Below are 23,529 nucleotides of genomic sequence, written 5' to 3'. Positions count from 1 at the left end.
ACATCTACATTCCAGTGGACAGTCATTGTTCATTGGCTGTTCCACTGGGCAGTGATAGAATATTGGCTGGTGCTAAGAGCAGAGCTAGGTCAACCGTTGCTCCAGGGTGCACCTACAAATCCCTGTCGGTTGGTTCTATGCGCATGCGCCTGCCCCTAATCTCTGAATGGAGCTCCAGTCTCGTGCACCAGGAAGTGGTGGAGCAAGCCCAGGCACGAGGCCCCTCCACCCACTACAAACCTGTAAAATGTCTAACACGGCACCTGGTGCTGAGGAAACTCATTCAAGTAGCCGGCTTCCTGGCCCGAGGGGCCTGCATTCGTGAGGGCTCAATTACAGCTGGTGAAACTGCCGGAGCCAGGTAGAGGCACCTGTCTAAGCTCACACAGAAAGCCCGTGTCTAAGCCATGACGCACCAACGTGAATGTTTTAGCCACTTTACAACTCTACTGTTTAGTCTTGTGCTCGGGAAAGTTCGAAGCGGAGGGGCGATGGTAAGCCCCGAGGTACACCGCGGTCGAGGCACATTTCGGTTGATAAAAAAAAAACACACACAGAGGGTGACAGAACAAGAACTCCACGTCGACAGCTTGTGACCTTGAAAGAGGCTGTCCAACGGTCGGCCACCAGAACGTGGGGCCTTTACCACTCTCCTATTCGAGGTATCAACCGGAAGTGCGTCGTAGGGTGGGTCGGTCCATAGGCTTCCGATGACACGCTGCCTGCGGCTGACCACGCAGAGTTAAGTGGTGGGGATTTCTGTGCGAGTGTTTCAAGGAACTGAAGTCACAGTCCATGGGATGGGCAGGCACACTGGAGAAGCTGGAAGTACTAGGGGAAAAATGGTACCTCAAGGAGGGGGGAAAAAAATGGTACCTCGGAGGGACTGGGGAGGCCTGGTAAAGACGTAAATAGGTCCAGAAAAGGCCGGGTCACTTGGGCAGGGGACGTGACTGGCGGTATTGGAACCAACCCGACGCCCACCTCAAATTGGGCATACAGGTTTAGATTGTGAGGGGGTGCGGGACTGAAGGGGAGAACTGGAGGAAGCAAGAAGAAAAGTATATCGAACTAGAGTGAGAAAACGCATACAGAGGAGTGGTGAAACAGAGAGAAAGATTGGCCGACGGGAGAAGTACAGTGCTGCAGAATGAAATATGGTGACACCACACCTAGCCAGCGACCTCGAGAGAGCTGCTGCTCAGTGGAAGGCCTCACCCAGCGCCCCGCGCCACCCCTGGGGGTGAGCTCAGGCCTCAGAGCAGGCTAAGGGTCATGTCTAAAGTTGCATCAGACACTCGTGGTACCGGAGGCTCCTGTTTCGTTATATTATCTCCGTCTTGACACGTCCAAAGCCTCAAAGCTCCTACTATGAACTAGAGAGCTTCATGTGCCCAACCCACACCCCCGCCCTCTCCGCCTTTCTCCACAGAAGCCAAGGGACAGACTGATTTAAAATTAAGAAACATTGATGCGTGTTCTAAGAACACTTGTATTGCCAGTTATAAGCAATGCCTTATACTACAAAATGCATTGTACAGTTTCTATGGAGAGAAATGCATTTGGCGGCCACGGCATCCTCAGTGAAATGAAGTTAATAGTATTTCTATATAGCGCTTACTACCCCTGACGAGGCGTCGAAGCGTTTTACGTCGGGCAGCACGCTGCTCTGGCGATGAACTGCCAAAGCAGCCGGCTGCAGCAAGGTGAAAGAGCCTCGTCCTGTATGCCGACGCAGCACACCCCCGCCCCGACCCCCCTGCATCCTTCACACACACACACACACACACCTCCTTCAGCCCTCTTCATTATCTGCAGCCCCTTCACCAGGGCACATTCCTCAGCACTGCGCTCACCGGGGAGTTACCACCGAGACTCCATCTGCCGGGCTGGGACAGAGGGCCATTGTAAAAGGGGAGTTGGGGGTGGGAGATGTAAGGGGGGGCATGGGGAGTTGGGGGTGGGGACCCACGTGTCTCCAAGGAGCTCATCCTTCTAGCCAAACAAGTAAATGCAAAATCTACAGGAGACAAAGTAAACAGAAGGCGATGTCCTACGGAAGCTGGTAAGCAACCCCAGAATCAGAGAATCACCCACCCCTCCGGGGATACACAGGCTGGCTTATGTATGCATTCTTACAGGCCTGCATCTCTAGTTGGGCGGGGGTGGGGGTCGTCACTCTACACTATTCTGGAGTGAATTGCGATTGACTTGGCCCTATTCCAACAAGCCATCCACAGGCAGAGGGCTCTTTGTAATTGGCCGCTCTTTTGTGACCCCGTTCACCTGTGAACAACAAGAGAGATGCTCAGAACAGTAATTCTGGTTGTGTAGATACCTCCTGGCAAGGCAGAGCCTGTGACAGCCGTCAGTCAATACGCCGCACACTAGCAGAACACATTTTTACCCAACAGAACCTACATATGGGCAGTCACTGTAATTCAGCAGAAAAACTAGCAACATTTTGTGGGGTTTTGAATCTTTTTAAAAGTCTTTTCTCAAGACAAAAATCACCAGGTTTTTCCAGAAGGACAGTTTACTACAGAAAAAGGGCACATTTTAAATTAGGAATGTAAACTCTGACCAGGCTATGCACACGTGGGCACACAGCCTAGCCCCCTGGTACTGTGTGCCCTAGGTACAAGCAAAGAGCCGGAAGATTTATCGGAAAGGGATACTCACCTCATTAGGGGCTTCAGAAAAGAACAGCCTCTCTAATTACCGACCCATATTGGGGTGGGGATTTATATATATATATATATATACATAATGTTCCTTCTTCTTACAAAGTCATTAAGAGTGAGAGGCAATAAATTCTTGCAATCTTCCAACCTAACCAGTGTTAGTGTCAAGTGGTATGTCTCTATGCAGTGGTTCGGGATGCAAAGCCTTCGTTTAACCCGATTCTGCTATGATACTGTTGCCCTTCTGGGGAGATGAAACTTGTGCCCTTCCGAAAGATTGAGGTCGGTGTATGCAAGTATCTTTCCAATGCTATGTTTCCCCAAAGACTAGCTAGGCTGACCAGATTTTGAGAGGCAAAATCTGGGAGAGGCCACACAGAACATAGAAATAGGACTAGAGGCATACTATGATCAAGGGTTATAAGTGGCCTATCAAGGTTTTTCTGTAGCCTTGTAAGTAATATATATTTATATAATACAGCACACATTTACAAGCCTACATAACATTAGCTGTGGCAGGACCTCCACCTTAGGCACCCCTGCCCTTCCCCCCACTCATCCGCCACCCCTCCTAGGAGCATGCAACCATGCCACTCGAAGAGAAAGATGAATTATAAAATGTATTTCAGACTTCAGAAGGCGTCAAGAATACTTTCAATTTTGCTTAGCAGGATGAGTTGACATTTGTCCCAAAAACCAGGGGAACTTATTTAAAATTATGAAACGTGTTGGGACGCCGGGACAGTCCTGTGAAAACTGGGACTGTTTGGGGAAATCCAGAACGTCTGGTCACCCTACCAAAGACCCAATGTGGTCTGGCTCCCCGTCCCTCGAGACTCTTTCTCTTAGAGGTTCTAGCTCTCAGGACTCCAGGGATGGATGGATAGAACATATAAGCAGATAATCAGACACATGTACACACGTATCCAGGGATAGATCAACAGAACAAGGCACAGTTCTGCTCTCATATTACAATCCCATCCTAAATAGGACACTTTTTCATTCTATACCCTCACTGACAGGACGATCTTCGCCATGCTGAAGTGTTCCTGGAGAAGAGCAAGTGCTCTACTGCCCAATGTAGGTTACTGAGCACCACTGGATCATGGCAGATGTTCAACATTAGCACTAAATATGGAAACTAATGTTATCAATATTTGTTGTATGTAAATTATATGGACATCTTGAAGGTCTGGCATGGATCAGGCCCTAGAAGACGCAGTGTGGCAGCCCCTATGCCATGCAAATAACCCTTATTACCATAAAGCAGTATGGAGCAAATCATACTGGCCCGACAGTGAGGTTCCTTTCTATGACTAGCAGACGAAGACCCAGCTTGTTCTGAGAAAAAGAACATACACCAAGCCAGAGGTGGGGCAACATAATTGTGTAAGCGCCTGATCCACCCAGAATTCCACCCAGAATTTCATGATAACCACTATGTAAACGATTTCCATTTTTGTTAATGGTAGCAAATTTATCTTACATGGATATTCCGAAAAGCTGACCAGGCCCTGGCTCTTGGAGTATGGGCATATCATTTCCCCAAAATCAGTAAGATAAGAAGAGCTTAAAGTGGAAAAAAGGGTCTTCTGACCCTCTCACACACCTCTAAACCACCGAGTTTCACTCCAAGGAAGCAGATTCAACTACATGCAAATGCACCCAAAAATAAATGTATAAATAGTATTCACAAGATATGGGTTTGAGTTGATACGATCAATCCACTTGCCTTAAGAATCAGTGCCCGAGTGAGTAATGGCACATGTAGGCATGTTAAAATAGGCCACAATAGTAGTTTATGATGGCATAGTCTATTGGTATTCAGGAATGTAAGTGGAAAATGAAATACATACTTTCCAAATAGAGATGAATTTGTAAATAAATAAAGCAAGTGCAGGCGCCCTAAGGCTTTCATTGAGTCCACCACTGGGGCTGCAAATGCTGGCTTTCTGAATGTCAAGGCGCCTGGGTTTGATTCCACTTCGTGCAGGTTTTTTTTCACCACACGACACTTCCTGTCTCTTCCTCTCGCTCTCTTATAGCTTTTTTTTTTTTTATCCTTGCCTTCTCCATTTGCCACTTTTTCTATCGTTACTTTCTTCATTTTTTCTTCATTTTTTCCGCTACCCTTTTTCTGTCTCGCTTTTGCACTGGGTGAAAATCTGATGATGAAAAATCAGCTCTGGTACTAACGCTACTAATTTAGGATGAATATTGCGTTTTTGTAAAAAAAATAATGTCAAACAATATATTTAAGTGATCATACTACGTTTGGGGGTGTTCCGGATTCAACCTGTTTAGAGACTGAATCCCAGGACAGGAAGATAATTAACTGTAAACATCTGTCAGGGCGGGGCCTCGAAACGCATGCCTTGTAGCGCCTACTGCACTTCCTGGGTAACAGCACGCCACTGCACTCCTACGGTGTCAGCTGCTTAAGATATGTTTCCGTGAAGTTGAGTCTGGCCACAGTGCTCAAAGGCCACGCAGACGCGATGCCATTCATTTCTCAAGACGACATCAGGGTCTAAAGCCCTTGGAGGTTTTAGAACAGGAAAAATCCTGCCTCTTTTCGGAAACACAATGTACACGAGCATGAAACAGGCAAACAATTGCCAATCAGTGGAGATATCGCGAGAGAGTAACCCTGAAGTCTGTGTTGCAGACACAAGTGAAGCAGTCGTTTTCCTTTTAGGTTTCGTCTTCCTTTATCAGTCTCCTTGTAAGCCGACATCCAGTGTTTGTTCCCACAATAAAAGCTGAAAGAGCCAATACTGTTGTCTCCCTCATTCGCCCACCCCCCGTCGCCCCTCCCCCCACGCCTTGAGAGTGTTTATAGCTTGTTCTGCATGTCTTAAGAAGTGTGAAAGGGCGGATTTACCAATGGAAGGGGCCCCGACCCGGCCTACTCGTCACGGTTCGTGGCAGGGAAGGGGTGAGGTGCCACCCACGGGGGGGGAGGGGGGCTTAAAAGGTCAACAAGGCCATTAATACATGGGGCGCGGTGGGAACAAGGTGTCCAGCCAGTCTGACCTGCGGGGAGATTATGGTACTGCGGTCTCGTCCTGCTGTACACAGGGGACCAAGCTGTTAAGATGCCGAATGGCGATCGATTAACATGGCACGCCCCGGAAGGTGCATCTCAAACCCACGACAAATCATTGCCCGGGGAGTCAAAAAGTAGAGACGGTTCTGGTACCCCAATACAGGTCCTGTTAATTAATCGAGAGATCTGCAACGAACATATAAACAGACCCGATATATGTGAGGACACGAGTTAAACCGCCGCTTACACTAACGTAGTTGTGTGAACGGACTGGGACAGGTTTCGGGAAACTGAAACTGATACTGAAACAGCCCTTCTGGTTAAGGTAAACGGGACACGTTTACAGGCAGGAGTTATTTTATGATACAATGCCCCATTTTTTAAACTCGAAGACAAATGATCAAAGGAACACTTTCCAGTATGGTTTTGTGCAAACGTAATGGGTGGGCAATCCTCTGCCCCTCCCCCATAGTGCTTAATGTAGAAGGGTAATCTGCCTTTACACCACCTCTCGACAATGAATAATCCTGAAGGGCAATGGACACAGATTGGGTATTTTTACTACATGTTTCTTATTAATGCACACTTTCCTTAAACAATAATGGAACTACAATATTTTATGCATTTTATAAACTTGAAAAACTGTACTTACATGTGCAGATGAAACTAATAAACCCTAGCTAAAGTAGCAGAAACATATTCTTGCTCAGGGGCACGCTGGACGCAAAGTTTAGAGTAGGCGCTCATGTTCCCCGTCTACCAGCCAGACGGACCTCTTTGAAAGATCTCATGGCCTCCCATTTCTATGCACCCCACCTGCCTCCCGTTTCTATGCACCCCACCTGCCTCTGCCATCCTCCTCCTTTTTCTCCCCATGCACCCCCTCCAGTATGGGGGGGGGACCCTTCATCATTGTGCTTACCCAACACAAAAGCCAAGCTGTCTTACCTTGGCAGGCTTCCAGCACCCGCTCGTAACCAGGCTGGCAGCGGCATTGCCCGATGGGCACCAGCCACTCTCCATCGCCGTTGCAGTGCATCATGGGCTCCTCTGCCGCCACAGCGTACTCTACGCAGGCCCCGCGCACCTTGGTGAGAGGCTGCGATTCAGCCCCAGCAATGGTTTCGGGAAAGGCTGCCAGGTTCTGCACAAGGGCTGGGCACTTCTTGTAGTATATGCGAACCGACAGCAGTGCAATGCAGGCACCAATGTCCTGAAAGGCTAGATAAAAACCCTTGCGGCTAAGTGGCCCAACCGGGCGCACCTCCACATTGATTTTGACGTTACGCGATGCAAAGTCATCCTTTATGGTGATCTCGTCGGGTGCAATTGTGTCGATCTTGGTAAACTGGCGCTTCTGGAAGTTGGTACCATAGTCCACATCGGACTCTGCATAGTAGAGGTTGAATGTCTCCTTGCAAGAGCCAGCACCCCCTGGGAAGCTGTTGCAGTCGCGGACGGTGAATTGCAGCTCTACAAAGATGCGCCTGGCCTCGCTGCGGTAGATCCAGTTGGTGCGCAGCCAGTTGTCCTGGTCCCCCTCCAGCACATTGCAGACGGAGTAGATGTAGATGAGGGATTCGTTCATCACGTTCTGGAGCAGGTCCCACTGCAGCATAGAGAGAGAGAGGCATGAGGCTGGAGGAAAGAGGTTGACCACTCCTCAACACCTAAATCCAGCGCCCAGTGCAGCAATGAGGCATGAGACTGTACAGACCACAAACAATTGCTCCTCTCCTCTCACAACCCAAACACATAATGAATCACAGACATAAGGCTGGAAAGACCACAAATTAGAGCTCCCCTAACACTATCACACGATGCATCAAGGAGAGGGTTATGGATGGAGAGAGACCACTCAACACACCAAGCATCGCGCACAAACACAGGACCCAAGGTAGCAAGAAGACACAGCAGGCCTTACTGTAGAGAAAACCCACTCAACACAGCTCACTTTACTAAAAAAAACACACACAAAAAAAACAAAAACACACAGTACCCATAACAGTAAGAGAGGAATGAAGCCGGATGATGAATAAATAACTAACTCAAGTTCCCCTAAAATACAAGACCCAATATAGAAAGGGCAGAGAGGTGTTAAGACCAGAAAACAGAAAGTTCACTCACAGCCGCTACCCACAAAGCTAAGAACTGATTGCAGGAAGAATAAAGGGGTATGACAACCAGGCAACAGACTGCTAACCACAGCTCCCATGAAACACCCACAGCCACATAAACACCCACAGTAGCAAACAGAAGCATGAAGATCACCTAAGACCATGAACTACAGCATGTGTTTGCCAAATCCAACACCCCTTATGGAAAGCGAGAGGGGCTTGTAAGTCAAACCATTCACCACTACCTCTCCCCCGGTTACCCAACAAGCCATAGCAGAAAACGAGTTAGAAGAACTATACTTGCTCCAAAATAGAGTTTTTTCATCCTTGTGAATACTTTGTACAATCCTCCCGTCCCTTCACTCACTATCATCTCTAAATACCCCACCAAAAAAGAGGAGGCAGACACAAAAACTTCTAGACTGGATAGCAGAGGTAGCACACAACCCACCACTGACCCTAAAAGCCTAACCTCCCACATCAGAATAGAAGTGCAGAATGTGATGAAGGCCCACTCTAGGCACCAGTGCACATTTGATCACCCGACATGAAAATCAGGACAGGCCCCTGTTGTTTTATTTATTTTTTATTACAGATAATTCCTTTTTCATCTTTTTTGAGAATTACCTCCTCCTCATGTACCCATCGCATCAATGCAATTAACAGGGAAAACAATTCTCAAAATCGCTTTCTTCTGCATTTCCAATGCAGAGACCCACTCAACACTAAACCACAAAACTAGACATCAAAAAAGAATTTACTCAAACAACCAGATACAAGGTGTAAGTAGGACTCTCACATGCAGTAGAAGCTCAACATTTGGATATACTGGTTCTGAACTATCAGTCAGCCCATAACATGAAGAGACAGGAGATCAAGAAATGTGGCCGAACACTATGAAAAAGTATTTTAATGTGGAATAAAACATCGATATTGAAGACCGCACCCACTGCAACCAGTTGCTAAACAATACAATACGAGCACACCTAGACATGCTGTTAGTGAAAGGGACACTGGCCGACCTCCAAAAAAAGAAGTACTGCCACAATACAGCAGCTAAGAGCGTGTGTACTTAACTTGAGAGATTAGTAAACACATAACATGAACCCAACACACCCTAACTCAACAATTGTGGCCATTTCTGTAATGGCATGCATACAAAATCCTGTGTCTAATCCCTGAGAAACAGGAAATGCCAAGGCGGGCGAGGAGAGAACAGTGGAACAGCATGAACTGCTGTGGAGAAAAGGTATTATCAGCAGAATTTGAACTGCTGAGGAGAGCAGGCCTGCAAGAGGCCGGCTTATCCTGAGTAACTTGTCTAATGATCCTTCAGCTACCCACCCTCCCAGTTTATTTGTCAGATGACCCCCCCACCCCCACTCGCCCATATACAGCAATTCGTCATAGAGGACAGCAAACTCGGGCATGGAGATGACATCCTCACAAATGTATTTGTGTAGGAAATCAGCAGGCATTCTCAACATTTTATTGATTTTTTAGACTATATCCAACCACTTTCAGAGATGTAATAGTTGTGCGTGTTTATGACAGATACTGAGGTGTAACCTGGTAGAAAAGTTAATTTCAAGCCAGATCAGGCCTGGACCCAACCAGTCGACTGTGTCGGACCAGGTGCCTTGACCTTCTCAGGATGTGGTTAAAAGCAGCAGGCCGAGCGAAACCATCAGGCATTTAGTCTGCGTGGGAACTTCTTAGTCTTCCATTAATTAGTGGAGGAGGAGGGAGGTCATGGCTAGCGAACTGAGCATGCATGGTTCTTCATTCATCAAGTTCCAACCTCAAAGGCAGGAGCACAACTTTATGCTGCAAGGATGCAAAAGGCATCTTGTAAATTGGCAAAGTGAGAACAATCTGTTCAGGTATCTGGGTGCACCACCATGCAACGCTTTGCACACTGTAGTTTGATTGCACCGCCAAATAGGAGCAGGTAGGGGAAGATGTTGAAGCGAAATCAAACATCATCCAGGTTATGAACCTTTCCCTAGGGATTGTGGAGGGGTTTCCCAATGGCTGAGGGCAATCGTCAGATGAAGGAAAGGTTTGCCGGGCTGGCGAGTAGGACTTCAGTAGCGGAGCCAGTTGCTGTGTCTTCTAGGTGTCATTTGTGTACCTGTAGTGGACGACGTCGAATCTGTCTGGGATCCTTGTAAATAAAATCCTGTAAATGCTGCAAAGAGTCAGTGGTTGAGAACTCACTTTTTCGCCCTGGTGGCCTACAGCTGAATCTCGGACTATAATTTCCATCGCCACGTAGCGCAGGTGCAGATTGTCAGAGGCTGAGGCGAGGTCTAGTGGGAAAAGCGATCCCTCCTGGGCCTTGGTTTTAGCCAGACACGGCTAGCTCCTGCAGACACAAGCCCTTGGAGCTGGTACTCGGACCAGAAAACAGCATAAACAAGACAAGTCCCTCTGGGGGAGGCGTTTCACCTGATCTGCACACATCCGCTAATTGTCGCTTAGGAGGGATCTGGACACCAGGTAAACAACATGCAGTCCACAGGGGCCAGGCCGAAGCCTGGACATGTGTTTAACAGCGTGCAGATCACCGCGAGAAGGTAAGGCATGCCGCCTACACCGGGGGTAGGTACTTTTGGGGTAGAGTTCGCAGCGCGCTGGGACCAGGCTGGGTCGCAGCTCACATCGGGTACCCAGCGGGCCCTTATCTGATGGGGACAAGACGAGGCCGGGCCTGTATCTGACGGAAGCTGGCGAGGCCCGGCCTGCAGCTGAGGGGGCAAGCGAGACCAGGTCTGCGTCGGACAGGGACCTGGCGAGCGAGCCGGGCTCTCCGGGCTCACTGTAAACTAACCGAGCCATCCGCTCAGTCAGCCTCGGAGAGGAGGTCCCAAGAGGCCGCGGGGTTTAACAGGATTTAGTCAAGACCTGGGATTAAAGCTGTCATCGGGGTTAGGATGGGGGAGGCGAAAACAAACACCAATTAACCTCCTGACACCAGTGGGTGAGAAATGACAAGGGAACAAGTCCTGCGAGCACTTAATGCGGCACCCCGGCTCCCAAAGAGCAAATACAACGGGGTCTACGCACAGCAAACATGGATAGCTCCTCACACTGCGCGGCCTCTCACAGCAAACAAACTTAACACTGCACCTGGGCCCTCACACAGCACACAGTATGGCACACAGCACAACCACTCGACTCAGCACCAGCATGTTCAAACAGAATGTGACCCTGCCACACCACAGCAACTTACCGCATATGGGGCCCGCAAACAGCACGTGGCCCTCACATAACAGCCGCTCAATAAAGCACACGGGGCCTCACATATAAATGACACTTCTCAGACAGGCCCTTCTAGTGCACCGAAACCCGGACAACAGCCCCCAAGCTCTAGCCCCGTTATCTGGCACAGAACATGGTCCCCGTCGCTAAGTGCCAAGACCCCCCCCCCCCCTTCCTTCAACACTTAAAAAAACAGCACGTTTTCACTTACCCCTTTGCCGTAGGGATGTGTCAGCCAGCCGAGTTCACCCTGCGCCTTCTTAAAATTCAGGAGCTCAACTGTAAGGTAAAACATATGAAGCCTGTGATAAGGTGTAAACTCGAAAATAAACAACTTTTGATGCACGCCCAAGGGGAAAAAACAAATCACCACAACCACTGTCAATCTCCCTCCATGGCAAAGTCAGGGCAGGACAGCAAGAAACCTCGACTTCCGTTCTGGGAAATTAACCCCTACCGCCCACATGTAAGATAAGAGAACACCATGTCCATTGGATCCCAGCAGCAGGGTTGGACTGACCTCTAGGGCAATCAGACCGTCCCCGACGGGCTGACCTGAAAGGTCAGCGTGGGCTAGTTTTTGGGCTGTTGGTGGGCATGTTTTATGGTCTGCTGGGCCGGTTTTACTGTTGATTTTCCCGACAATAAAACAAACATTGCCTGCAGCAAGCTCAAATCCATGCTGCCTTCAATACCTTACAAAACTCTTAAAACAGTGTCTTCACATGTTCAAAACTGCCCCAGTTTACAAATATGAGATACTTTTTTTAACTATATAATTCCCAAAGGGCAACTTTTATTTCGGTTCCCTGGGCTTATTTTCTGTTTCCGCCCTACCCTGCCCAGCAGCACACGGTGCACAGTTCATCATCGCCTGCTGTCAAAGTAATAAATGAACTGACACGTTTATCACCGATCCATCTTATAAATAAACTGTTACTTACAAAGTGCCCCGCAGAACTAATTAATGCAGAGTAAGGCTAAATGATCTAGAATCTCTAAAAATGCACCGAGTTTATGAGGTGATGCAGCTCCCCCCCCCCCCGCGGTTATTTTACCATATTTCTTCTGGAGGAAACTTGCAGCAAAAATTGATGCACGTCATGCAAATATTGACAATTATTCACCATACAAATGCAAAAACAAGTTGCCAATGTCAGCAGGACAATAAGGTGAGAACTTGGCTTTGGCAACGCTTGTTTAAGTAGCTCTGGTGCCTCAGAGGTCAGAACAAGTGCAAATTATATAAATTGGCACCGGGTGCTTACAGAGCCTAGAAAGCAGGGGACCCCCAAAGGTAGGGACAGCCTCCTTAGCGGTAAATGCATCATGGCACACCCATTTTGGAAAAACAATCTACTCGAACAGGTAATTACTTGAAACTCCCTGGATCATTCATTGAAAAGGTAACTTGGTGCCATGACAGGCTTTCTAAAAGTCATATTTGAGGATGCCCTCGAGGACGGATGTTGTTGGACTCTTGAAATACTACTTTGCATTTTTTTTACTGAAGCAACTGGTGCAGCAGCGGGGCAATGGAGGTTGGTGCACTGTACCTCGATGGAGGTCACGCATACAAAGCACACACGTCAAAAATGTGTAAACAGAGAAAGGACATTAGAAACCCTGCATGCAGCAAGCTGGCTTTTCAAGAGTGGACTGAATGAGAAACCGCGCTGCAGAGGTGACCAGCCCAAAGCAAGGCAAAAACGAGGATACTGAAAGAAGCACGGCAAACACCCCTGCTTCTTCGAACACGAGGAGTCTAATTACCTTCTCAACAGTGTCCCAAAACACAAACTGGGGCCTCAAGTTTTCCTGAAAGAATACAAACAGTATACTAGAAAATGCTAAAAAGAAATATAAATCTACCACTGTGGACAAAAATTAGTTAAGAAAATGAAGCACTTCATAAGCATACGACAATACCAGGGGCCAATAAAAGCACCAGGGGGCGAGGGGAAATGGGCAGTGGGGCAGGCAGAAGGAAGAAATGGGGCAGGAAGAGGTGGAGATGCAGAAAACGAATCCGGGACAAATAGACAAGAACTACCCAAACGAAAAAAAAATTGGCGGGGGTTGCAAGTGATAATCCCCTCCTCCCCGTCCCTCTTTCTTGGCCCCAATGTTCTTGTATCACAGAACTGTTTACAGGGACCGCTGGTACACCGCAAGCAGCTATCAGCACCACCTGTAGGTGCGTAAATTAAGGCATGTAACGGAAGTGACGTTCAATGGTTGAAGACCTCACTTGAACCGGGTCTCTGAAATCACGTTTCCAGACGCGAGCTGCAGTTCACTGTGTGGGTGCGAACAGGAGTTACAACAGGTGCGAGTTTAACAGGATTCAGTGTATTTTCAGCCATTTGCTGAGAATGAATTCCTTTGAGGTAGAGAGGCTGTGTTTTTGCGTACTCGTCACAGCGAGTTGTGAAAACTGGCACGAGCTGAGAACTCTCCCCGCCCGAAAGGGTCACAGCACGGCTCCCTTACTGCACAACGTGCACAACGTGCTGTGTAAACTGGGGCTTTACAGCCAGTGGCTCAGCGCACATGCCCGGGCATGTCCAGCCGCCAGCATGATCACAGGTGAAGTGGTACCGTCCAAAAAGGAGAAATGTCAGGGCGGGAGCATGGACCAGCTGCTGCCAACATAAATATACCAGTTTTCTTGTGGCACACAGGGCCTCCTCCGGGCACGGCTTTGAGCCCCGCTGCATTCATGCAAACTATACCTGGGCTTGCAGGAGGCGAGAGGACTCCACTGATACGGCAGCGGGAGAGACGATGATTCATACCACCTGCGTGCCTCGTGCCATTTCATGATACGACACCCACGAGGCACATCCCTGTCTGCTATCAAACAAGCACAGGGGGGGGGGGGGGGCTCGAAAATAATCTGGAACCTTCTGCCGTCGCACACAGTGCGCCGGAGAGCACACAAGGAGAGAGGGGGAAATACAAGATTCTTATTTGTAGAGCGAATGGACCACAGTGCTTCACATACAACATTTGCATGCAATTGAGCATCACTGGTACTCCTTTAATGGACATCCAGGATAGCCCACCATTACACTAATCTGAGATCTCACGCATATCTCAAGATCTAGTTCTCAATGCGGAGCTCAATGTGGAAAGGGTGCTGGAGTGCATCGCCGCCCTGCGCGCGCCTTATTCCACAATCCACTTGCATAGACGGTGGTTTACCATTAAGCATTTGAAAAAAAGTGTCAAAAGTCCGCCCCTTGTCCAATGTAAGCAGTTTGAAGTGTGTGCGTTCAAAATGTATGTTCAGCGCTTTTATATGACAAGAGGCGCCCTTCCCTCCTGGAAAGACACTTTTTAGACCTCAACAGCATACCCGACTATCACATTTACTCTTGTCCTTAAGTACTTCCGGTAGGCCCTTCTTAAGCCAGCGAAAAGTACCACTCACTACACTGACCCACCCCACCGGACTAGCCCGATATACTGAGAAGGAGTGGACGCCAGATGGTCGTGACCCACATGCGTTTTACATGCTCTCAATTCCACTCGCTTAATGGTCATGCACTCCATGTCGTTTATTCATGTAAATCTCCGATTGCGCCCATAGGCGACATCTCCCATCACTTGCGCCTGCGCGAGTTGCTATTTCAGCTCTGCCCCCGACCCCCTCCAATGCCTGCACTACTGACCAGAACCACTGCAATTAGGACAACACTGGTTCCAGTGTCGCTGGGCAGCGACGATGCAAACCTTCTGTCAACAGATCGCAGTATCCCCGCGGGACCCTCCGGGGCGGAGGGAGGGACAGGAAGTGCCCCGGGGGCGCCCACACAGGACATGAGGCAGGATGCTTCCTGGCTTGGAAAAGCCACATTCCCACAAGTGCCGTCCCACCTGCGATGGAGATGGCAGCAGTTTAGGAGTGGGTGTCGAAGGGGGAAGAGGAGGCGGCAGGCATGGACTTTGAAGTTTTAGCTAAGACGACCACCCGGGTTTTCAAAGTAAAGTTAAAAGCCTCCTCGGAGCAGAGCCGACTTTCATGCGCTGAGCATCGCAGGCTCAAAAATCATTCAACATGCCCGTTTATGACTTCTAAGGGACCCGCCCTGAAGTCTTTTGATGAAGGTGGGTTTATATATGGGGGCACTTCTGGGTCTCATACAATTCATCTGGTTTTGGGGGGAGGTTACCTCTTCACGTTGTCTCCTACTAGGCCTGTAGGCACCTGCCGGGAGTAGTGAAGCGCACCAAACATGGGCCTCGACATCCATTAACACTCAAGGAGGAATGTAAAGGCCCGGCCCCAGATCACACGTACTGCCATCCGCCTGGTGAATCACAATGCAGGAGGCACTTGCCAGGTGTTTCTCTGGGATTATAAACATGTAGTTCCCAGGTTGCCCTTGAGCAGCCCACATATTGCCCACGAGAACTGAGCATGTGAATGCATTATGTGTATATGTAAGGTGGACTATCTATCACCTGCAAGGGTATCCTGGCACTGAGCAGGTGTGTGCCCCCTGCCCATGCCAGGATAGGCTGGGTAATTGATAAGCCAGGTTTTCATCTTCCTGCAGAACTCAAGAAGAGAGCAGGTCATTCTCTTAGGTAATATACGGGCATTATAAGGCTCTTCCACCTTTCTAGGCACTGCATGATTGGTTATTTAGAGGACTACTCCTTGTATAATACATGGCACGCGCTAAGGTGTTAAAGCACTATAAATACCCATCGCTATGGTTATTTTGAGGCCTACCTGGAAAAATATAGGACCTATTCTAGGTACCATATAACCAAGTAGCCCCCAAGTGATTATTATTTTTGGCATTCCCCTGCAGTGGGTGACCGGATCACACAGGTCCTATAAGTGGAAAGATTCCTCTGAACTCTGCATGTCTCTGGAAGAAAACTAAATCACACAGAAGGCGGTTTTGTGGTAGAAAAATCACCTAGAACAACAGGTTTAGTGGCGCCCTCTTTTTTTCTGAAGTATTTGACGATACTAGTAGTAGCATTTAGTTGCTGTCTCCAATAGTGAAACCCACAGAAGCGAAACACTGCTTTAGATTTTATCAGATGGAACCATGTACTGTGCCCCCCCCCCCCAATCCCTGTGTCAACAGACTGGGGAACTCCTGAACAGGGTTACTCCCTGTTCAGGAGTTCCCCAGTCTGTGCCCAAGAGTCATATGACTGAACTAAAAAGGCATATTTCCAAACTGCAGTCCCAGCCAGACCCCTCCTGCAGATTTGCCACGCTTAAGCCTCTGAAAACTAAAAGATGCGCCCCCTTAATCATTGGACTGCCAGCAAATACCAGGATGATTATAGAAGTTTTAAAACAGCTCTTCCTATTACAGAGTGGATTATTACGCAACTGCCTAGAAGGTCAATATTGGTCAACAAGACTAGGGACTGGAGTCATGCCACCAGAGGGCCCACAGCTAACGTATGGAATCACGCACACCCTCGGGAGAAAATTGTGAGTTGTCCTGCCTGGTTTAATTTTCATCACAAGCTGCCTTCTATTTATGATTCATATATATTTTAGCAAAATTGTAATATATGAATGTACTTGCAGGGAAACTAGAATTATGTGGTACAGCAGAGTCAAATTATGTGGCAAGGTTGAATTATGTGGCGCAAAAAGCAATTATGCGGCATAGCATGCAATTATGGACACAGGCGGCATTAACTGTGCATCCACACACACACACACACACACACACACACACGATCCCAACGCCACAACAAATATATTGTTTTCTTCAAAAGGGACCATTTCAGATTCTGCAGATACTACTCAAAATGTTGTTCGTCAACAAAACTCTTCCAAAAAACTGCTTTCGTTGGAATGACACTCTGCCACAGAGATGTAATAGAATAAACTCAACATTGAGCCCCAGGAGGTAAGTTTTAAAACTTAGCTGAAATATGCAGCTTAAAAAAGGCACAGCTTTTACTTAAAAGAAAAAAAAAAAAAAGGAGGATACACAGGTTCCTTGTCTGCTGAGCATAGGATTGTTTGCATTTTACACATTTCACCCTGGGAGAAAAAAAGTTCTAATTAATATAGTGTCATTGCTATGCTTCTATGTGAGGAAAACACAAAACAATAATTATTTACTGCACAGTTATTATGCATGCATTTCACCAGGATGCACTTCAGGGTCGAAGACATCAGACCCTAAGAGATGAAAAAGGTTTGGCATTTTTCAGTAGCACGCACCCTCTTGGATTAACTGGTGTTTTGAGGACACCAAAATGCAAAGATACATTTTTGTGAAACAACTGGTTTAATGGTAAATAAGGATGCATTCTTTCAACCCTGTTTGAAATATATTAAATATGAAGATATTGTGTTCCCCCTAAGTTCCTCACAATTCACAAATGCACACATCCACCCTGCTCATCAGTCTGTTAGAAATAGTAACCATGTTTTAATGCAATTCTCACCTCCTCAGTTGCCAACTACAGCAATGAACAAGTGCAAGGTGACCAATTAACTGTGGCAGCATGTTGTGAACCACACTGTATTCCACAAGTAGTAATTGTACTAAATTCTGATCCACCCAAGATGGAAACAATTTGTTGGTGCTGTCATCTAAAGAAAACAGTAAACGGATTGATCCGTAGCAAATCCACAATGATGCAGAAAACATATATGGCTTCGGAAATGAATAATAACAGTAGCTCTGCGTATACACCATTCGTAGTGTTGCATAATTTGAGTAATGCACTTATTGTTGGGATCCAGTATTGCACAAAATATCTCCTGAAGACGAGAACCAATTTAAGATGGTTAGCTCTTTAACTGCTTTGATCTGACAGATGGAGGAACAAAATGCATAAAGTGCGTGCCTGAAACATATGGATGTCTCTAATATGAAAATACAACTGCCCTTCTCCATTTTAAGTCAACAGCTTCTGACCATAGACAAACAACAGGTCAATGAGAGCTCCGTTAAAGTTTAAATTGTCAACAAGCTATCCGGTAATCGTTATCGTATAAAGTTTACCATATCTCCATTTAGTGACTTGCATCTTTATTAGGCTGATTCTACTAAGACTTTTGCAATAATTTGCAAGGACCATATTAAGGAAAAATAAAGGTTTTAATGTCACACAATGCATTTTTCCCCAACGCCGTGAACAGTTTACTTATATTGTAAACACTGGTTAGCGAAATGTGAACATCTCCCTGCCTCTAGGTGGAAAGCAGCTTTCTACCCAAAATTCACCCTGAATGTGTTTTGCATAATGTATACAGCACTCCAAGCTTGAAGTGCATGGTCACTAATGGTGAGCTAAGTCTGTATTTATTGCACACCCACTTTGTACCCCTAGTTGTGAATACTAAAGTATCGGTCTAAACTACTTACTAATGTATGCATGCATTATGAATTACATAGGACAGAGAACACAGGTGTCCAATGTGGAACCATACCAGATTCTCAGTATATCCATTTCGGATAATTGTTCATTCAATAAGCCTCAATTGGAATCAATCACATAGCCTATGGTTGTCCTGAAATCTGGCACGGATCTGGCCCTTGTGGTTCAACAGGACACTTTTAAATTATAGCATTTGCCATTCAGTATTTACCATGCAAATTACGCAAAATCACTTTACAACAAAATCATGATATTAACTAATCCATACGTGTGCATACACAAGCATGTGTGCATTTATAACATGGGTAGACTTCTTCAGTTTGGCTGAGCACACACAATATCCACCTCACTCATGGCTCTTTGGAAACTACAGAAGTTACATGAATAAAGAAATCGGAAAATATGTGTTTAAGCAATGTCTTAAAATGCAAACCTCCGTTCCGAAGCACTCCATGGCCACCTTATCTACCCCTAATAAAAACTACCAATAAGATCTTTGTGCTTAAGTCTGTTGTCTCTCTGTAGGAGGTCCTGAAGTCTTCTGAAAGCTCCTCTAGATCACCCTTTTAAGGAGCTGGAACTTAAGCAGCGGTGCGGTCCAGCAGCACTTACCATTTGACCTACAATCCCTTTCTCTGCCGAGCTCCAATTCCACTGTGGCCAAGTATCAAGACTATTTGTAGGAAGTGAATCAATTGTGGTCTGGATCAATAACATGTATGTTTCTTATAGCTAAGGCCACTGGGATTATGAGTTTCTATGGTCACAGCTTTATGAACAAAGCTAAAGGGTTTACCACATAATCCTCCATCTGCTGCAGAATTTGCATATTTGAACAAGAAATCTATTTTTGATGTAGCTCAAGTGGATCAAAAATTACAAAAAAAATGCCTCATGTGGTGCTGCACACTGAGATACCCTTTGAAAACGTTAACTGGTCACCTTTCTGCCACTGAATGCTGAATTTAGGTGTTATGTTGTTACTAAAGATGCAAAATCTTACACTGTGTGTATTAAAATGGCAAAATATGTCAGAATAATATTACCAAAGGATGTGCTGCAGCATGCCATACAATTTGCTTTCTCTGCTGCATAATTTAGTCAACTCTACCACATAATTTGGTCTTCCCTGGCTGCATACTTCTACAGCACATCAACCGAATTATGTCTAGATAGGTAAAAAATAAAAAAGAGAGATGCTATATACACCTCAAAGTATTCAAAGGCTGAACAAAAGTATTTTCTACAAGCTAAAGGTGACGGAAGAAGGCACTCAACTATGCTCTAAGGCCAAAGGTTACTTGAACATGATCAGCTATCTTACCAGGGAAAAGGCTACCTTCAGCAGGTCTCCAGCTACATTTTGAGGCTACAAGTTACCTGGTCACCAGATATTTTATCAGACTACAGGCTGCCTACTTAAAGTAATCAGCTATGTCACCCCTCTACAGGTTGTCTGAAGAAGGGGGCTAGCTACTTTACCAGGTTGGAGGTTACATGATATACGTGCTCTGCTAATTTAGCAGGTTACAGGTCACATGAATTAGGAAGCTAGCTGTGTTACCGGGCTACAGATTACATGAAGAAAGTGGCTAGCTATGTTGCCAGGTTACACGAAAAGGTTTATTGCTTATGCGCCCAAGTAACCTCAATAAAGGTAACTTTTACCAGGCCATGCGTTACCTGAATGTGCTCATCAGCTATGTTACAGCAGCAACTAGGTGATCAGGTTAATCGCCTGACATCACGTTGGATGACCACCCCACTACTTTCTAGGGCTAAGGAATGGTTCGTCGGACGGATTATGATTTTCCCGTGCCAGCCAGCAGCGCAGCCTCCCTTTGTACAGGAGTTGCACTGGGCCCCGAGGAGTCCCCTGAACCCCAATTGATGGTATATTTTACAGTTCTAGCAGCATTTGCTTCATTGCACTAGCCCACGTGACACGATGCGCACTGGTGCAGATACACTATAAATTAGTGAACATTCCTCACCCGCTTGCCTTTGAGAGCGCCGGAGGAGTGTCACCCACGTGTGCCGGGTGCGAGCGGTCTCATTACCTCTTCATTTGTTTTAGATAAAGGAAGTGAGGCGCGGGGCTATAAAGCGATTTGTCAAGGACCGTAGAGCTTTTAAGTGGGGGAAGCCGGGATCGGAACTTGTTATTTGCACACGCTGCAGTTTAACCATTAGCCCGCATCTCCTCTCGACATGCCAGAGGATGAATCAATAGCCCGGCCTGGCCGGTCCCGGTCCGCACCCTCCAGACCAGGTTTCCGGGTGAATAAGAGCCGATGACGGAGCATGGGCCTGAGTCAGGAAGCGCAAGGGCGAGAGTCCGACATTCCACCCGGCTAAACACCGGAAGTGCTGGGAATACCCAAGTCCACCTTCAGATCACTAACACCTCGATAGATGACTTATTCACCTTGCAATGAAGAGGGCGCAACAGAAAGCGGTGGTAATACAACTAATTCACACAAGTATCATATTTTAAAAAGAAAAAAGCAGGTATGGGGCAGTCAGCTGGGGCCAGATTCAACAAACTTTGCATGGGGGGGGGGGGGAATATTTTACCCACCCATGCCACAGACTAAAGATCAGACTGCGCCCGGTCCTCTCCCCCAAACCTCACATTGAAAGAAACCACCAAGCGCAGAGCATAATATGACATTGAACCTCAGATGTGCTTGTGCAGAACTAAACGACTCTGATCGACCCCGACACCCGCTCCCATCTGGGACACCGAACCGTTGCCCCAAGTACAACACCCCCCCCCAATTAAGACTCAGAGCCAGTGGCATGCATGGTGGCCAAGGGGCTGCCCATGGCCAAGGTGGGTTCGTCACCTCTGAAGCCGGTACGGCAGCCACCGAAAAACAGATGAGTCAGGGCAACTACAGTATGAAAAATATATTATTATGTCTGTTTTATTACCTCTTCGACTGGACAGAGCATGCCCAACGCCGCTCCAGAGGGCTTATGCCATTAAAAAACACCCTGGGAAACTTTGGTATCTCCTACGCTGGGAAGTTAAGCAGAGAGGAGTCAGCAAATGGACATCACAGTGAAGCAGAAACACACAACCTAAAGCGTATGCAGAGACCAGCAAGCAAGCACTAACTACATCAAACGCTATTCGCCTACCAACCGGCTACAACCGAAGCAACGTTTCACCCACGCAACAGCGCCAACCCAGCCAAAGTGTCTAAAGAGCCAATGAGACACCTGAGACTATGCGCCCCACGCACAGCTGGCCCTCTGAACTAAAGCCGGACAACTACCAATCCAAAGCGTCATATGTCCCCGTGGTGAATGTGCCACCAAGACCCGATGTATATGCTGACCCAGCCTGTTGTACACAAAGGCAAATAAGCCGACGTGCTGTCACAGTTCAGCAAACGTGGACCCAGCGTGGTATGCGCGAGCCCTCAACTTCCGACCGCCTGTGATTATTTCAGATAAAAATCAATGACGCGAGAGCACTGCTTCCCCACAGACACCTCTCTGTGAAGATCAAAAAACAGAAAAATTAACGTGGGAAACGTCATATATTGCGATATACACAATATATATTTCTCCGTGCCAGGTTGGCACCGTACATTTCTTAGGCTGTTGGGGCTACTTAATGATTCAACTATATGTCTATAACCTAACAGCAACGCAGCATGCACCTGTATCTGCAGAGGGACGGCTCTCCACGCCCCGATACCATCAAACACGAAAAAGTTATAAACCCCCGGCGCTCCCCCGTTACACCCTAGGCTGCGGGGGGCTGGCAGTGCTCGAAGTGTGGTTCCGCTGACCCGGGAGTGGCCCGAAACACCACCACCCCTCGCCTCGCCGCTGTCCTCACCTTCAGTGCTCTGGGGCGATCCGAGTGCCGGGCCGGGCAGGAGGGATGCGAACATCAGGAGCGCGCAGACCCAGAGGTCCCTCATCCTGCTCCGGTGCTGGCTGCCTCCGTCGGGCTCCAGGATCCCAGATCGTGCTCTTTGATGCTCCACCACCTGTCTCAGCCCTTCCGGCTTCAGTGCCTCCTGTCCGGCTGCAAGCTGCCGCTCCTCCCGTCGCTCCACGTTTCCAAGGCGCTCCAGTCACTGCTGACCGAGCTCCAGGTGCAGCTTCCCCGACGCCTCTAACTTCAGCCTCTCTTCGAGCCCCCTTCAGCTGCAGTCCCCCAGCCCCGCCAGCGCACACCGTCCCAGCCCCGGGCTCCGTCTGCTAGGACTGCTCCTGTACCAAGTTCCCGAAGTTTGCTGGGCTCGCCCTGCTCATTCATGCCTGGAGCTGATGTCACTCGAGCCCCTCCCTCAGGAATGCGGCCCGCCTTAAAGAGACAGTGCACGCGGAATGTCAGACCTGGCAAGGCCCTCCCACTCCGGAACCCGGGTGTCCCGCAGGGTCAATTCAAGTGAGGATAATTACAGTCTGCACCTCATCGCACCGAGGCTGCAGCTGCAGAAACACACGTAGGGTCCAGTGCTGCAGCATCGCACCCCAAGGCATCAGCTAACCAGAAAGCGGGGGTTCGACACTCATACTCCGTCATTTACACTAATTCAGACACAGAGGCCATTTCCGCTCTGGTCAAGTTTCCGTAGAGTCCGAAACCTAAGCAAGGACCTGAGGCATGAATATTATGCATGTGTCTTCAGGTCAATGGTGTGATGGATATCGAGTCAGCCCCTTGTAAACAATAACAGTGGAATTGTAAGAACATCTGGTATGGTCAGATCATCATCTAGTGTCCTGTGAGATACGTATTCATGGCCATATACATAATTTATCGTCGGAAATCAGGAGAACCCGCAAATGGGCAGAGGTTGATTTAATAAATTTGACCGAGGCGCTACCCCCAATTGTCCAGTCCTTTGATCCGGAACGCAGTCTAGATCGGGAATATGCGGATCTAACGCAGAACTTAACTCAGGCCATCGACCAGATAGCGCCAGTAAGATCTCAACTGATAAAGGGACTGGGTAAAGGGGCTCCCTGGTTTACATCAGCACTTAGGGAGCATAAAAGGAAG

The 23,529-nt window shown here is 47.7% G+C and overlaps 1 protein-coding gene across 4 annotated transcripts in view; it reads right to left on the bottom strand.

Moving 5' to 3' along the window:
• EPHA2 (EPH receptor A2) overlaps positions 1-22,757 on the bottom strand; it is a 53,549-nt gene extending 30,792 nt beyond the window's left edge. For 3 of the 4 annotated variants that reach the window (XM_085609011.1, XM_085609009.1, XM_085609012.1), the window contains exons 1-3: positions 22,354-22,748; positions 11,326-11,393; positions 6,682-7,342 (exon numbers count right to left, since the gene is read on the bottom strand). In XM_085609011.1, coding sequence (XP_085465137.1) covers positions 6,682-7,342; positions 11,326-11,393; positions 22,354-22,438 — 814 coding nt within the window. In that variant the 5' untranslated portion in view covers positions 22,439-22,748. Of the gene's footprint in view, positions 1-6,681; positions 7,343-11,325; positions 11,394-22,353 lie in introns of all 4 variants that reach the window. The other variant, XM_085609008.1, reaches the window with a different exon arrangement.
• Positions 22,758-23,529: the final 772 nt, after the last annotated feature.

The sequence above is a fragment of the Triturus cristatus genome, chromosome 1_2 (assembly GCF_964204655.1).
Source record: "Triturus cristatus chromosome 1_2, aTriCri1.1, whole genome shotgun sequence".
Taxonomy (NCBI): Eukaryota; Metazoa; Chordata; class Amphibia; order Caudata; family Salamandridae; genus Triturus; species Triturus cristatus.
Note: the sequence above shows the minus strand (reverse complement) of the source record. Positions and strands in the feature narration are given on the sequence as shown.